This window comes from Schistocerca serialis, chromosome 1 (genome assembly GCF_023864345.2).
Source record: "Schistocerca serialis cubense isolate TAMUIC-IGC-003099 chromosome 1, iqSchSeri2.2, whole genome shotgun sequence".
In the NCBI taxonomy this organism is placed as follows: Eukaryota; Metazoa; Arthropoda; class Insecta; order Orthoptera; family Acrididae; genus Schistocerca; species Schistocerca serialis.
The window spans coordinates 452,612,579-452,628,106 of record NC_064638.1 but is presented as its reverse complement, the minus strand read 5'-3'; the positions used below and the strand labels follow the sequence as shown (position 1 = coordinate 452,628,106).

The following is a 15,528-nucleotide window of genomic DNA, read 5'->3' as shown; positions in this document are numbered from 1 at the left end:
TAAAACTGGAGTAGTAATCTAAATGAAGCACTCTTAAACTTGAACTTTACAAGAAGTACAGCAGATCCAAGTGATTGTATGAAGAATACTGGAAATTAGATATTAATTGTTGCAAATTAAATTTACAACATGTTAGGTTTCAATAATAATCCATGAGAGAAGGAAAGCTTCAAAAAGAAACTCAATTCATAGCTATGGGACATCTCAAATTATTGGACATCAGAATCGCAAGAGATTACAAAAAGTGATTAGTATGGACAGATCAATCTCATTGTGCAGAATGAATATTGAATAAACACAAGGTGACAGATTGCAATGTAGTTTCAACACCTTTGGACAGCAACCAAATACTTATATACGATATGAGGCACAAGACAGACAAAGAGAGAAACACCATAAGAAATATTCCTGACAGAGAAGCTATAGGCAGTTTGATGTAAGTGCAGTTAGGAACCAGAGCTGACCTGACACTTGCAATTGCAGCAGTAAGTCACTTCATGTCAGATTTTCTGAAAATGGACTCATCCTCAGTTTTAGAAAGACACAACATAGTCATTTCTGTACATTGAGGGGTACTACATGAATGATAAGTGTAACATATAATGAGGAAATGATAAATCACAGAAACTTCAAAATTCTTAGGTGTCCATATAGTGATGAGAATTTAAACTGAAAAAAGCACTTTTCAGAATGCTGTCTTTTTTTCTATAATGTTTTCTTCCACAAGTGACTGGAAAGAGGTCCAGTTAAATGACATCATGAAATGAAAACTTGCAAAATTAAGCAGCTCAAAAGCAGAAGAGATTTATGGTTTATCTAATTCTGTAAATATCAAAAATTAATAATACTTTTTTAAAAATAAAAACAGAAGACATTACATTACTAGTTGTTCCATAGATCGTGAATATGACATTTCTGTGGCAGAATAATGCACCCTTTTCTTTGCCAAAGTCAGATTTCACCCAGTATAGTGAAGATCATCCATTCTTCTAGTGTTGTAGCTATGCACTTGTCTGTTATTTTTGGATTGGGATTATAACAAATTTCAAAAGTGATTACATGTATTGTAAAGGTACTATGAATATCCTGAGTTCCTTAAATAAATGTCTGCAAGGGGTCTTTGGTGGGCTCCAGCTATTACTCCGATTATATAAGCTTTTGTGCAATGAATACTTTGTCTCTTAATGATGAATTACCCCAACATATGATGCCATATGAGAGCTGTGAATGAAAACAGGTATAGTAGGCTAATTTACCAATACGCTTGTCACCAAAATTTGCAATAACCCTAATAGCATAAGTAGCTGAACCTAGCCGTTCCAGCATATCATCAATATGTTTCTTCCAATTCAATTTCTCATCAATGCACTCACCCAGAAATTTTGAATATTCTGCATTCGCAACAGACTTCTGTTCAAAGTCTATATTTATCGAAGGTGTTATGCCAGAATTGTATATACTGTGTTTTCTCAAAATTTAGTGTTAGTCCATTTACAGAGAACCACTTAACAATTTTTGAAAGACATTATTTACAATTTCCTCAGCTAATTCTTGTGTGATATGTGTCATTACTATACTTGTATCATAAGCAAAAAGAACTAGCTTTCCATTCTTATGAATATAGAGTGGCAGGTCATATGTAAAGCTACTCTTGAATACATTACTTTTGCAAGAATTTTGGATACAGCTGTTAGAAGTGAGACTGGGTGGTAGTACTTGTTAGCATGGGACCTATACTGTTTTTTACACAATGGTTTAACAATAGCACATTTCAGTCTACCTGGAAAAATGCCCTGTTTCAGTGAGCTACTACATATGTGGCTGAGAATCCCACTTATCTGTTGGGAACAAGCATCTAATAATCTGTTGGAAATGCCACCAATTTCAAGCGAGCTTTTTCTTTTGAGTGAATTTATTATTTTCCTAATTTCAACAGGACAGGTGGGTTGAATTTCAGTTTTATCAAATTGAATAGGTATTGCCCCTTTCATATACAGCCTTGCATTTCCTAATGAATAGCTGGATCCTTGTTTCTCTACAACGCTTACGAAATGATTATTAAAATATTTTTACTTCTGACTTTTTGTTAGCAAACTTTTCATTGAGTTTTATTCATAAACAGCTTCCTGTGCTCTCAGTTGCCCCGTTTCCCTTTTAACAATACTCCAGATTGTTTTGATTGTATTATCAGAGGTGCTAATCTCAGACATAATCCACATACTTCAATAACTTCTCTTAATGAAGTACAGTAGTTTTTATGTTTGACTGTTTCTGGATCATTACTTCTTCTAGCTATAAGATACAATTCCCTTTTCTGTTTACAAGATATTTTTATCCCTTTAGTAAGCCATGGCATTTAGGCAGTTTCCTATAGTTAAGTTTCACTGTTTTCTTAGAGAAACTGTTTTCAAATATACTCACAAGAGTATCATGAAACAGGTTAAATTTTAAATTAGTGTCAGCTTCCCTGAGCACCTCATCCTAATATATAATTGGGGTCGACAGAAGCGTCAGATCCCACGCGTCGACTTTGACCCGTGACGTAAGGGTATTGTCGTATGTGACGTCATGACGGTGTGGAGTTTGGTTTGTGAGTGTGGCGTGTATGTAGATGTCGTCGTGTTGTGGTTTGTTGAGCTCTCTGGTGGTACGTTCAGGGTTTTCGTTTGTGTAGTGTAATGGGCTCAGTTTCCTTTTGCTCATTATCCAGAATTCTTCGAGTGTCGGCTGTGTTTGTAGTGGAATTCGTTTCAGTGAGTTAACAATTCTGTGTGAAGATTAATTTAGTGTTGTTCGCTGTACATCATGTGGTAATTTTAGTAAAATTAATCGGTTGTTGTTTTTGTTCAGGAATGGATACGACGGATAAAATTAACAGTGTACAGGTCAAGGGAAGTGTTCGATCCCAATGTGTGTCTATGTATGTTGATATTGGTATCGGGAGATGTTTTGGAGCTATATAGGCCAAGGGAAGTGTTTGATCCTAATTTATGGGATCGGGAGCTGCTGTTGAGCTATATAGGTCAAGGGAAGTGTCCCATTCCAGATGATATTGTGTTTAGTGGTATTTGGGGAGTTTTGTGATGTTGGTTTTTTTCGTCGTTTTGTGTGGTTTTGTATGGGGGTGGGTGTCTAAATTTGTTTGTATTTAGTTTGCCCCCACCTAAAATCACCCCATTTCCCGCGCTTGTCCCGTTAGTGTCATTAGGCTTTTTGTGGAAAGTGTGTGTGTTTGTTTTTCACTGTATTTTCGTCCTCATGATGTGTACATACTGACTTTATATGAGCCATATTGGAATCGTGGTTTATGGTCGTTTCCGCCATATTTGTGACGTCATGGGTCAAAGCAGATGGGCAGGATCGGACGCTTCCGTATTTCCTATAATTGTTGCAAGCTTACCCCAAAAATTTGCAATTGTTAAATCATTAATTGAGCACACTATTTTGGAAGACTGTTTTGTATTACTGGATGGAACTATGTTGTATACTGTAACTAGCTGTGCATCATGATCAGACAGACCATTCTTAACAGGAAAAGTAATAGCATACCTACTCTGTTTGCTTGTAAACTGGATACTTACTAGTGGTTGTTTCTCAGCGTGTTTAAAAATGACAGTGGTCACACCATTACATAAAAATGGAGATAAGTCATGTCCAACTAACTATCAACCAATTTCTTTAAAACCTATTCTATTGAAAGTCATAGTGTGCTGCATGCCATTCTAAATCTGTAAGCATCTATCTGCTAACATCATTCTTAGTGATTCTCAATGTGGATTTAGACCTGGCTTCCTGACTGTTAAAGAAGTGGAAAACATTATATCCTTTACTTTGTCTGCGTTTGCATATTCATTTTGTTTTAAATAGCACACTTGTAGACCTGAGTAAAGTTTTTGATTATGTCTGTCATAGGATTCTATTAAAAAAAGTTTTACTTTTACAGTTTTACGGGTAAAGTACTATCTCTGATTACACCTTTGATAAAAAAACAAATCAGACTCTCTGTTTTTTTATACGTGGTGTCTCATGAGGTTTGTTCTTGGACTTTTGCTTTTGCTTTTAATAATTTATGTAAACGATTTGTACAATACAATGCGATGTAAGTCCATATTGTAAGCAGATGACACCATCTTTGTTACAGTACATCGAGCCTAAGACACACATGAGCACAAAGGTGCAGAACAACTCAGAATATTCAGTATATGGTTCACAATAAATAAGTTACAAATTAACCACTCTAAAACTGTAAATATTCTATTAATAATGACAACTGTACTGTCTCAGTTAAGCACTTTGACATTCATCTTCATCCAAAATTTAGCTTGGGAAACTCACACTATGTGTACACAAAGTTAGCCCAAGTCACCTTACTGTTAAGTAGACTTGGGACTTGCGTAACTGACAAGCTACTGCTGAACTGTTGTTATGCTTTTTTTCTTTTTCAAAAGAAAAAGCACTGTTGCTGTGGGGGAACGCCTCTGGAGTGAGAAGAATTTTTATGTGCACAAAAAGGCCATTAGATGCGTTCCTGGAGTAAGAAAAAATCTATCATGTATGGAATACATTAAGGAGCTCAAAATACTGACAACTGCATCTCAGTTTATTTTCGGCAGCTTGGTGCATATCAAGGAAAACCAAGAAATCCAGGAATTGCAAAGGTCTATACATAAGTAAGACACACGTCAAAGGCAGATTATTGACATCGCAAATATTAGCCTTGAAAAACCTGAAATGGTTATGTATGCATAGGGATACACTTATTTAATATGTTGCCAACAACAGCATATGGTGTATCACCGAATGTCTTCAGAAACGTTCTACACAATAGAATAACTTACAATTTGCAATAAAAATGATCTAATCTTCTAAAATTGCTGTATTATTTGACCTCTATATTATTTGAGCTTTTCATAAAATGTTTACTGTGTCATATTGTTGTTTTATTTTCATAATGCTTTCATACTTTATGTTAACATGTAACAAGCATATCTCATAAATATTTGTTAAAATGATTTTCTCAGCAAGTGTATTGTGTCACATACACTGTTTCTCCTTTTTTTGTTCTGTTTGACACATTTATATTTAATAATTATTATTTGTGTCTAGTATAAATATCTAAAATGTATGATTTATTTTGCAACTATATAAATGTGTGTAACAAGACATCAATTACATGGAAAATACTTAAAGATGAATCAATCAACTTAATCCTATGAGTTAGTTCCAGTAGCTGGAGAGCACAGGTAAATTACCAGGACAGGTATGACTCATAAAGTGAAGGTAAACTTCTCTAGGCCAATTGTTATTCTGATGCTATCCTACCATGGTGGACGCAGGATATTTATTAATGACGAATGGAGTTGATTCATCTTTCCACTTCATGCACGGCGGTGTTGATTCAACCAACCGCCTGTTGCTCCCGGGAATATTTCTGGGGCCCTGTTGTGTGGGTTACTGGTGCAAAAACAAGGTCGACAGGTATACCGAATACACACAGAGACTCAAATGTGATATGGACATTCAAATTGCTACTGTACGTCAACAATGTTGAAACAGCTAGTGTCAAGGTTCCTACAACTTAAGGTAAGTGGACTACTGTACGGTGTACATCGCGATGTTTTTTTTATTTATAACATCCGGCCGGGACGTATTAGTTAAATCACGTTCTCTTAAAAACCATATTCACAACATTTATGCACTATCGGAAAATCTGCTTTTCTTTATGACGGGTAATTAGACTCTTCGTCACAGTGTTTACTTATATCCGGATGTGAGGAAATGAAATGTACGATCTGAATTACGACTCTGGTTTGTAAACACCTGTTGATATGTGACCTGTATGGTTCAACTACAGCTTTGCTTACATGCATCTATCGAAGTCGAAGTTTATTTGTACCGCTCGAGGAACTGAAGGTTGGTACAATAAATGAAAGACGCGTAGGAATTCCAGAATACGTGATAGTGTTTTTTCCCCCCATTAGGTTCAATTCCCATATTTGATGTATTTTCATTCATTCATAATCACGCGTGCGTAAAAGTAATATATTATGTTGGTGACAACTTTTTGAGAATGAAGTATTGAATGCTGCCTAAAGTAAGGTTACTTTGGAATGATGTGTTTACTTATCATGATCGTCATCGTAGAAATAATAATAATAATGTGCAATGTGGGAACTTTCAGAGTGAGAAAGAAGGTACAATCATCTTCACAACAGCCAACGATTGTTGCTAAAATGCTGTACGTAACGTACTGTTTGTAGAACAGTTTACGGCCATAAATTCGCGTTAATTTTTCTTTTGTGACAGACGTTGGCTCGCCCATCATAATGTGTCATTGTGTTGGTTGCTTATGCCGAAACTTCGAAGCACTAGTGTTTCTATAAACGTTTGTATAGCATGAAACAACGAGGTATATATATATAAAAAAAAGAAACCTAGCTTGCAAGTCAACAATGGTAGAAAGCTTTTGTTATCCGATGACAGTGTTCAGAGGCACTATATATTTAATATGCATTAAAATACTTAATTCTGTGCCATAAACAGACCAATCATTTGGAAAGAAGAAAATTTGAATATTTCCACTTGATACATAGTTAGGTTTGCTCTTCGGAGCGTGATTTCATGTCTTTCTTGTATTGACTGTAGAATCTTAATTACTGTAAGGCGTAATGCATTTTTAGCACTGATAATGGTTGTATTCCAAAGGCCGTACCATGCGTCTAGAGTCTTAACGTAAGATGTAGGCCGTACATTATCTCAGTAAGCCCACTGCAAGTTGTTGAGTCGTTAGCTTCGCTACTCGTGAAGTTCCAAGAGAATTATGTTCTATCGTTAATTGTTACATTATTTACGTTCTTGTTATTGTTCTTGATGATCATGATTATGTCTTGAACAGGAACTGCGTCTACTGCAATTACTAGAGTAGGATGATCATGCTGACTATATAATATAGTGCATAACCATTACCTGTACTGAAACTTAATAGGTTTTTATTTTCGTAACTCCCAACCTTTCATTTTGTAAGGTACTTAGAGACCGTAAAATTTTTTTACAAATTTACTGTTGCAACAAACATAACCTACACTACTGTCCTGTCATACATAGTTTATCATCCACATGGGTCTGAGAGACCTCAAAAAAGTAGCGTATTTATTATGTAGAAATTAAATAATTGACATGGAATATTTTAATAAATACTTTCAAAAACAAATTACTCATCAACAAGAAACATAACTGCCAAAAACTAAGAATTTGTTTCTTACTTATGAAAAATAACCATTGCGTTCTGGTTTAACCCTATTTTTTGTTCACAGATATTGTTAGTTTAGGAACACATTTATATAATTCAAATAAGAATTTGAGAACAAACACATGCATTCCATGAAACTGCAAACAACACACAGAGGACATAAATCCTGTAGATTCTATTTATTACATACTCCCATTACACGGAATTACAAGACATATTTGCACTACTTATCACAGAGACATATCTTCATGTATAGTGCCAACTGTGGCAAGTTTTTGTGAGACTGGCACATGTATGCAGTTTTTTCCCTGTTACTGGAAGGACATGTATAGCACACGTAACACTTCTGGAGTTTCTCTTCAAAGTGTTGTTGTTCCTTTTGACTACCCAAAATTCTGCCAATGCAGGCAAGAGTTTCAATAGTGAGATGATTGTTAGTAACTCGAATTTTTGTTAATGGTCTAATGAGCTTCATTGCAAGCATTTTCATGAAAGGTAGTCTGCAAAGTGGTTGATGGTTTTTGTAAGAGCCATAGGTTACATATGTATTTACTGCACTAATGTCAATGGTTCTGTAAAAAATGTCAATTGACCATGAGCAAATTTGATGACCACAACTATACAGAGCACACACTTTATCCAAGCAATCTGCACGACCCTTGGTTTTATTGTAACAGGTAAGGATCTCTAGCTTACCACTTGCACTGTCAGTGCCCCTACAGTGTATAAATAGGCATTACGAAAATATTTATTTATTTTAAATTTGCATCATCCACAGAACCCTATCAACATTGGCACAGTGACAAAGTGTTGTGTGGTATACAGGTCCTGGCAGTTCTGCATGTAGTAGCTTCAACTTTCACTCATGGTTGGCAATGTAAACCAAGAAGCTAAATAATAGTAATGATGATGATGATGATGAGTTGCCTTGTTCAGATGAAGAAGTGCTTCTTTATCTTACCAATTGAATCTATTTTTACCACAAAAGTTTTGTGGAATTCCATTGGATTCACATACCTCATCAGTGTCAGTTTGTGACACCTTTTCATTGTATTCCTTCTTGTCATCGCTTATCTCAAGTTCAGGTGCTGAATCATGATCAGTTCAGGTGCTGAATCATGATCAGTGTTTAGCGCAAATTCTTTCTCTTCTTTCTTCTTCTAACCACTGCATTACTATAAATAAAAATCAGGATCATCCACCTTAATCCCTTCGGAAGGACCAGCTGCCAGTGACTCAGCTACTATCCAGGTGCAGTCTCTCAGTCCACAAACAAAATGTTGCAAGCCACAGAGTTGCACCTTATAGGAAAACTGCAATGAAACAAACTCAGAGGCACTAACTGACAACAACGAAGGATTGTGTGTCCGTGCAGCTGTGCAACTTGATTAGTTTAAATGATACAAATGGTACTTCCAACCTCAGAGGTCTGAAATATCATTTCCTTTTTTATGATGATCGCATCCTTTTGGGTAAAATATTCTGGAGGCAAACTAGGGACCCATTCGGTTCTCCAGGGAAAGGGGGGGGGGGGGAGACTACACAGGAAGATGTCATCGTTAGGAGAAACAAAACTGGCATTCTATGGAGCAGAGCATGGAATGTTAGTTCCCTTAATCGCATAGGTAGGTCAAAAAATTTAAAAAGGGGAAATGGATAGGTTGAAGTTATGTATAGGCTAATTAGATAGGTTTGGTGGCAGGAGGAACAGGTAAATGCAAGATTCCAAATGAAAAGTCCAATGGGGTTAATGCAGGATTGGGTTTAATAATGAACAAGAAAATAGGAATGTGAGTAACATACTACAAACAGCACAGTGAGCGTATTACTGTAGCCAAGATAGACACGAAGCTGATGCATATTACAGTAGTATAGGTTTATATGCCAACTAGCACATAGATGGTGAAGAGATTGAGGAAATGTATTCTGAGATAAGCGAAATTATTCAGATAGTTAAAGGAGGTGGAAATTTATTTATTATTATTATTATTCTTCACGTTTGGGCCCTACTGGACCACGCGAAGTACAATCATGGGGCATTCAGTTATTTTCTTTTAGACTTTCTCTCTGCCCAAATTGTTTTCATTCTCTCGGAATGAGCTCTTTTCCTTTCATCAGACCATGTGGTTCCAGTTTTCTTTGGTTTTTCAGCTTGACCAACTACCCAGTCATGAATTTTTTGCCTAAATAATTTTCTGTCTTGAATTTCATCTTGTTTTATATCTGCCTCTTTCATGTCCTCTTTTATAGCAGCAATCCATTTTATTGTCTCAAATTTAGCTTTACTTCGATTTTCGTAGAATTCCACTACTTGTTTAGTTAGTCTGGTAGCATCCATTCTTTTAATATGCCCATAAAATTTTAATCTGCATTTTTTCATATCCGAATATATGCTGGTGTATTGTTGAATTTCACTATTTGCTCTTAGCCTGTATGTTCCTTCTTCAGTATATTTTGGACCTAGAATTTTTCTGATTACTTTTCTTTCTCTTTTTTGGATTTCTTGAATGTCCTTTTTTCTGTTTAAAATTAGCGTTTCAGCCCCATAAAGGCACTCTGGTTTTATGACCGTGTTGTAATGTCTCAATTTAGAGTACCTCGAGAGACATTTTTTGTTGTAGATGTCTTTTGTAAGTCTAAAAGCTGTCTCCATCTTTTGACAACGAATTTCATTTCCAATTTTTTCTAGACCAGTCTCTGAGATTGTTTCACCTAAATATTTGAATTGCGAAACTCTTTTGATTTTTCCATACTTAGTTTCCAAAAGTTTGGGTGCCAGTTTGTTGCTAGTCATATACTGTGTTTTTTCAAATGATATTTGGAGACCTACTCTTTCTGCTGTTTCTTTAAGAATTTCTATTTGTTTCTGAGCAATTTGGATGTCCTGCGTTAGAATAACCAAGTCGTCTGCAAAGGCCAAACAGTCTATTCGAATATTTGTTCGTCCTAATTTCACTGGTTGGTCAATTTTGAACTCCAGTTTTCGTTCGCGCCACTCTTGTATTACTTGTTCTAGAACGCAGTTAAATAGCAACGGAGAGAGTCCATCACCTTGCCTCACGCCTGTTTTTATTTCAAAGGATTCTGAAATTTCTCCTCTGAACTTTACTTTTGATTTTGTACCAGTTAGCGTGTCTCTGATAATTGCCGTGGTTTTAGGATCCAGGTCTTGTTCTTTCACAATTTGGAAAAGAGATTCACGATCCACTGAGTCATAAGCCTTTCTAAAATCTACAAAGGTACAAACTAGTTTTTTATTGTAAATTTTTTGATGTCTGAGAATTAGTTTGAGGACTAAAATCCGTTCTGGGCAAGATCTATTTGGCCTGAAACCTGCTTGATATTGAATTCGCTCTCGGAATGAGCTCTTTTCCTTTCATCAGACCATGTGGTTCCAGTTTTCTTTGGTTTTTCAGCTTGACCAACTACCCAGTCATGAATTTTTTGCCTAAATAATTTTCTGTCTTGAATTTCATCTTGTTTTATATCTGCCTCTTTCATGTCCTCTTTTATAGCAGCAATCCATTTTATTGTCTCAAATTTAGCTTTACTTCGATTTTCGTAGAATTCCACTACTTGTTTAGTTAGTCTGGTAGCATCCATTCTTTTAATATGCCCATAAAATTTTAATCTGCGTTTTTTCATATCCGAATATATGCTGGTGTATTGTTGAATTTCACTATTTGCTCTTAGCCTGTATGTTCCTTCTTCAGTATATTTTGGACCTAGAATTTTTCTGATTACTTTTCTTTCTCTTTTTTGGATTTCTTGAATGTCCTTTTTTCTGTTTAAAATTAGCGTTTCAGCCCCATAAAGGCACTCTGGTTTTATGACCGTGTTGTAATGTCTCAATTTAGAGTACCTCGAGAGACATTTTTTGTTGTAGATGTCTTTTGTAAGTCTAAAAGCTGTCTCCATCTTTTGACAACGAATTTCATTTCCAATTTTTTCTAGACCAGTCTCTGAGATTGTTTCACCTAAATATTTGAATTGCGAAACTCTTTTGATTTTTCCATACTTAGTTTCCAAAAGTTTGGGTGCCAGTTTGTTGCTAGTCATATACTGTGTTTTTTCAAATGATATTTGGAGACCTACTCTTTCTGCTGTTTCTTTAAGAATTTCTATTTGTTTCTGAGCAATTTGGATGTCCTGCGTTAGAATAACCAAGTCGTCTGCAAAGGCCAAACAGTCTATTCGAATATTTGTTCGTCCTAATTTCACTGGTTGGTCAATTTTGAACTCCAGTTTTCGTTCGCGCCACTCTTGTATTACTTGTTCTAGAACGCAGTTAAATAGCAACGGAGAGAGTCCATCACCTTGCCTCACGCCTGTTTTTATTTCAAAGGATTCTGAAATTTCTCCTCTGAACTTTACTTTTGATTTTGTACCAGTTAGCGTGTCTCTGATAATTGCCGTGGTTTTAGGATCCAGGTCTTGTTCTTTCACAATTTGGAAAAGAGATTCACGATCCACTGAGTCATAAGCCTTTCTAAAATCTACAAAGGTACAAACTAGTTTTTTATTGTAAATTTTTTGATGTCTGAGAATTAGTTTGAGGACTAAAATCCGTTCTGGGCAAGATCTATTTGGCCTGAAACCTGCTTGATATTCGCCAATTTTCCATTCAAGTTGTTGTTGTGCTCGGTTCAGAAGACATTGAGAGAGGATTTTGTATGTGACTGGAAGAAGAGAAATTCCTCTGTAATTATTAACATCAGTTTTGTCTCCCTTCTTATGAAGTGGGTGAATCAAGGCGGTTTTCCATTCATCAGGAATTTTTTCAGTTTGTCAAATGTTTTGCATGATTGAAGTAATTTCTTTAACGGTTTTTGGACCAGCTGCCTTTAAAAGTTCTGCAACAATTCCATCTTCACCAGATGCTTTGTTGTTTTTCAACCTATGAATTTCTTTAATGATTTCCTCTTCATTTGGTGCAAGTGAAACTGGATTGCATTGTTGGGAAATTTTTGGTGGAAATCTTTCTGTGGGCTCGGGGCAATTTAGAAGATTCTTAAAATATTTAGAAAGTTCTTTGCAATTTTCTTGGTTGTTAAGAGCCAACTGTCCATTTTCCTTCTTGAAGCAAAGATTCTGGGGTTGGTACCCCTTTATTTTGGTTTTAAAAGTTTTATAAAAATTTCTGGTATTGTATTTCTGAAAATCTTCTTCAATTTCTAAGAGTTGACTATTCTCATATTGTCTTTTTGTTTGTCTAATTAGTTTTGAAATGTCTTTTCTAGTTGTCAGGAATGTATCATATGTGTCTTCTGTCTTGTTGCTATTCCATGCTTTAAATGTCTCTTGTCTGGCTTTGATTGCATGATCACAGTTTTCATTCCACCAAGCATGTTTCTTGTGTTTTCGTAAAGGAATTTGATCTTGAGCTGTTTTGATAATCTTGTGTTTGAGTTGTTCCCAATTTTGTGCACTTGTTTTGTCAAATTCGTCTGCTAATAATGATGGTTGGATTTTACTGGTGTCAAATTTGGGGATTAATGGTGTCCTTTTGTTGAAATTTTGGGGTTTTAGCTTTAGTTTCACACGGGTTAAGTAATGGTCTGAGTCAATATTGGCGCCTTTACGAATTTGAACATTTAAAATTTCTTTGTGACATGGATACGAGATTGCAATATGGTCAATTTGGAATTCACCTATGTCCTTGTTAGGTGATCGCCATGTCTTTTGTTTTGAAGGTTTTTTCTTAAAATGACTTGACATAATTTTGAGATTGAAATTTCTGCAAAATTCTACCAGCCTCTTTCCATTTTGATTGGTCCATTTATGTGCAGGGAATTCACCGACCGTTTTTCTAAATTTTCTCTCTTTCCCTAACTGTGCATTAAAATCACCCATTAAAATCTTTACATAATTTTGAGGAATTTTGGAGACTGTATTCTCTAACACTTCCCATGACTTATTTACTTTTTCTGGATTTGTTTTATTCTCCTGGTTGATAGGCATGTGTGCGTTAATTAAACAGTACATTTTATTTGCACATTTCATGGAAATTGTCATTAGTCTGTTGTTTACTGGATTTACTTCGATTACGGAGCCAAGAATGTCTTGCGAAATTGCGAATGCAACACCCAGATGCGGAGTGTTTTTAAGAATTCTTTTGTCTGTTTTACTTTTAAACAATCGGTAGTTTCCAAGATCCATGGTATTCTCATCAGGCAACCTTGTTTCTTGCAGGGCTAAAATTTTGATATTTTGTTCTTTTAGTGTGTCTCCTAATTTATAGAGTTTTCCTGGTGTCAAGAGAGAGTTAATATTGATAGTTCCAAAAAATGTTTCGACCTTGGGCATGAGTCGGTCAAAAGACTTCGATTTCCTCTGGTTTGGGATATAGCGTTTCAGCCTAGTCTCCCCAGAATCCGATAGACTAGTTGCGCCACTGATGGCGGAGGATATGTTACCACCTGGGGTAATTTTGTAATTACTAAAACGCTCCATAATAGTACTTAGAATCAAAGGGTTGAGCTCAGAAAAGCTCAGTGGTTAAGACTGGAGTGGTTAGTTCCAGAATTTGTATTACGGCCGCACCTCTGGTGAACAGACGCCGACCACAGTGCCCCTTGTTACAAGTCAGACGCAAGGTGGATTTATTGTATTATGTGCCTCTTCCGCTAGTTCCACCGTACCGAGATTCGTTCTCTCCGCCTTCACTACCGTTGAGGTCTTCGCTGTAACCCTAGCAAAGGGGCCCTGACAGAGTACTATCACCCGGGCCAGGTGAACTCTGGTTTTTTAAACGAGGTTGTTACTCCTCCCCCTCCTCCTTCCTCATCACTTGCATAATGAGGCCCCGGGCTTGGGACCGGTACAGCGGAGTTGAAATTTATTTATTTTTTTTTTTTTTTTTTGGGGGGGGGGGGGGCTAGAGTTCAAGTTTAGGGGAAAAAAAGCGAGAAAAGGAAAAATAGTAGGTGAATGTGGATTGATTTTTTTTTTTTGGGGGGGGTGGGGGGATATGACAGACGAAACAGAGTGGTAGAATTTTGCTCAGAGCATAATTTAATCATCACTAATACTTGGTTTAAGAATCATAAAATGAATTTGTGTACGTGGAAGAAGATTTAGGAACAAGTTTTGAAATTGTAAGATATTTCCAGGGGCAGATGTGGACTCTAATCACATGGTTGTGAACTGTAGATTAATACTGAAGAAATTGCAGAAAGGTAGGAAATTAAAGTGATTGGACCTCAATAAGTTGAAAGAACCATCAGCAATTTGTTTAGAATCTGTACAATGTAGGAAAAGACAGATTCTACTTACCATAAAGAAGACACATCAAGCTGCAGGCAGGCGAAGTTACAAGACACTTACCTAAAGCTTTTGGCCACAGCCTTCATCAGTAAAAAAGAGACACACACACCATTCACAAACACAAGCAATCATACCTCATGACAGCCAACTCCAGCATCTTGTTTTTTTTTAGATTAGATTTACTTTCATTCCAATTGACCTATAGTGAGGTGGTCCTCCAGGATGTAGAACATGTCAGAAAAACAATAATACATGACAAATATTTACAACTAAAACAAATAAGCTGATGTACCTTCCACAGGTCCCAAGCGGAATGATCGTCATTTTTTTTTTTAATGAACCCTATATGTAAGGATTATTTTACAACACTCATTTTCTAAAATTGCATTAATGCACCAAATTTAAAATTTTAAAAAATATTATAAGGTGATAAACATATAATAGAACTACTACAATACTTGGTTACAGTGAACACATTACTGCACTGAAATCATGCAGAAGTTAGAAATTAACTCAAACCAGTTGGTTCTACTGGCAATTCATCAATGGAGTAGAAAGAGTTGGCCACCAATAAATTCTTTATGCTTCTCTTAAACTGAATTTCATTGGTTGTTAAGCTTTTTATGGCTGTTGGCAAGGACTGGAATTCTGGCCCAAAATGTAGGAGTTGGCTGTTGTGTGTGCATGAGGTGTGCTTTTTTTACTGATGAAAGCTGTGCCCAAAAGCTTTATGTAAGTGTCCTGTAATTGTCCCTGTCTGCAGCTTGATGTGTCTTCTTTATGGTAAGTAGCTATCTTGCCTTTTCCTACATTGTAGACATTCCTACCTTGAGTTTCCATTGCTTGTTTAGAATCTGAGATTGTTGAGACTTTCAGAGGGAGCATTATTAGGCAATACTTGACTAGAACAAAGGAAACGAATACTATCGAAGACAGATGGGTACCTTTGAGAGATGAAATAGTGAAAGCAGCAGAGGATCAAATAGGTAAAAAGACAAGAGATAGTAGAAATT

The 15,528-nt window shown here is 36.1% G+C and overlaps 1 protein-coding gene across 8 annotated transcripts in view; it reads left to right on the top strand.

Moving 5' to 3' along the window:
• The first annotated feature begins 987 nt into the window (after nucleotides 1-987).
• The window catches only part of LOC126473063 (tyrosine-protein kinase Shark), a 153,226-nt gene continuing 138,685 nt past the window's right edge, over nucleotides 988-15,528 (top strand). The window contains exon 1 of one of the 8 annotated variants that reach the window (XM_050099981.1): nucleotides 988-1,072. In XM_050099981.1, the coding sequence (XP_049955938.1) occupies nucleotides 1,060-1,072 (13 nt within the window). In that variant the 5' untranslated portion in view covers nucleotides 988-1,059. Of the gene's footprint in view, nucleotides 1,073-5,328; nucleotides 5,584-5,770; nucleotides 5,914-5,973; nucleotides 6,095-6,135; nucleotides 6,239-6,282; nucleotides 6,410-6,877; nucleotides 6,922-15,528 lie in introns of those variants that run through there. The other 7 variants (XM_050099980.1, XM_050099983.1, XM_050099982.1 and 4 more) reach the window with 7 other exon arrangements.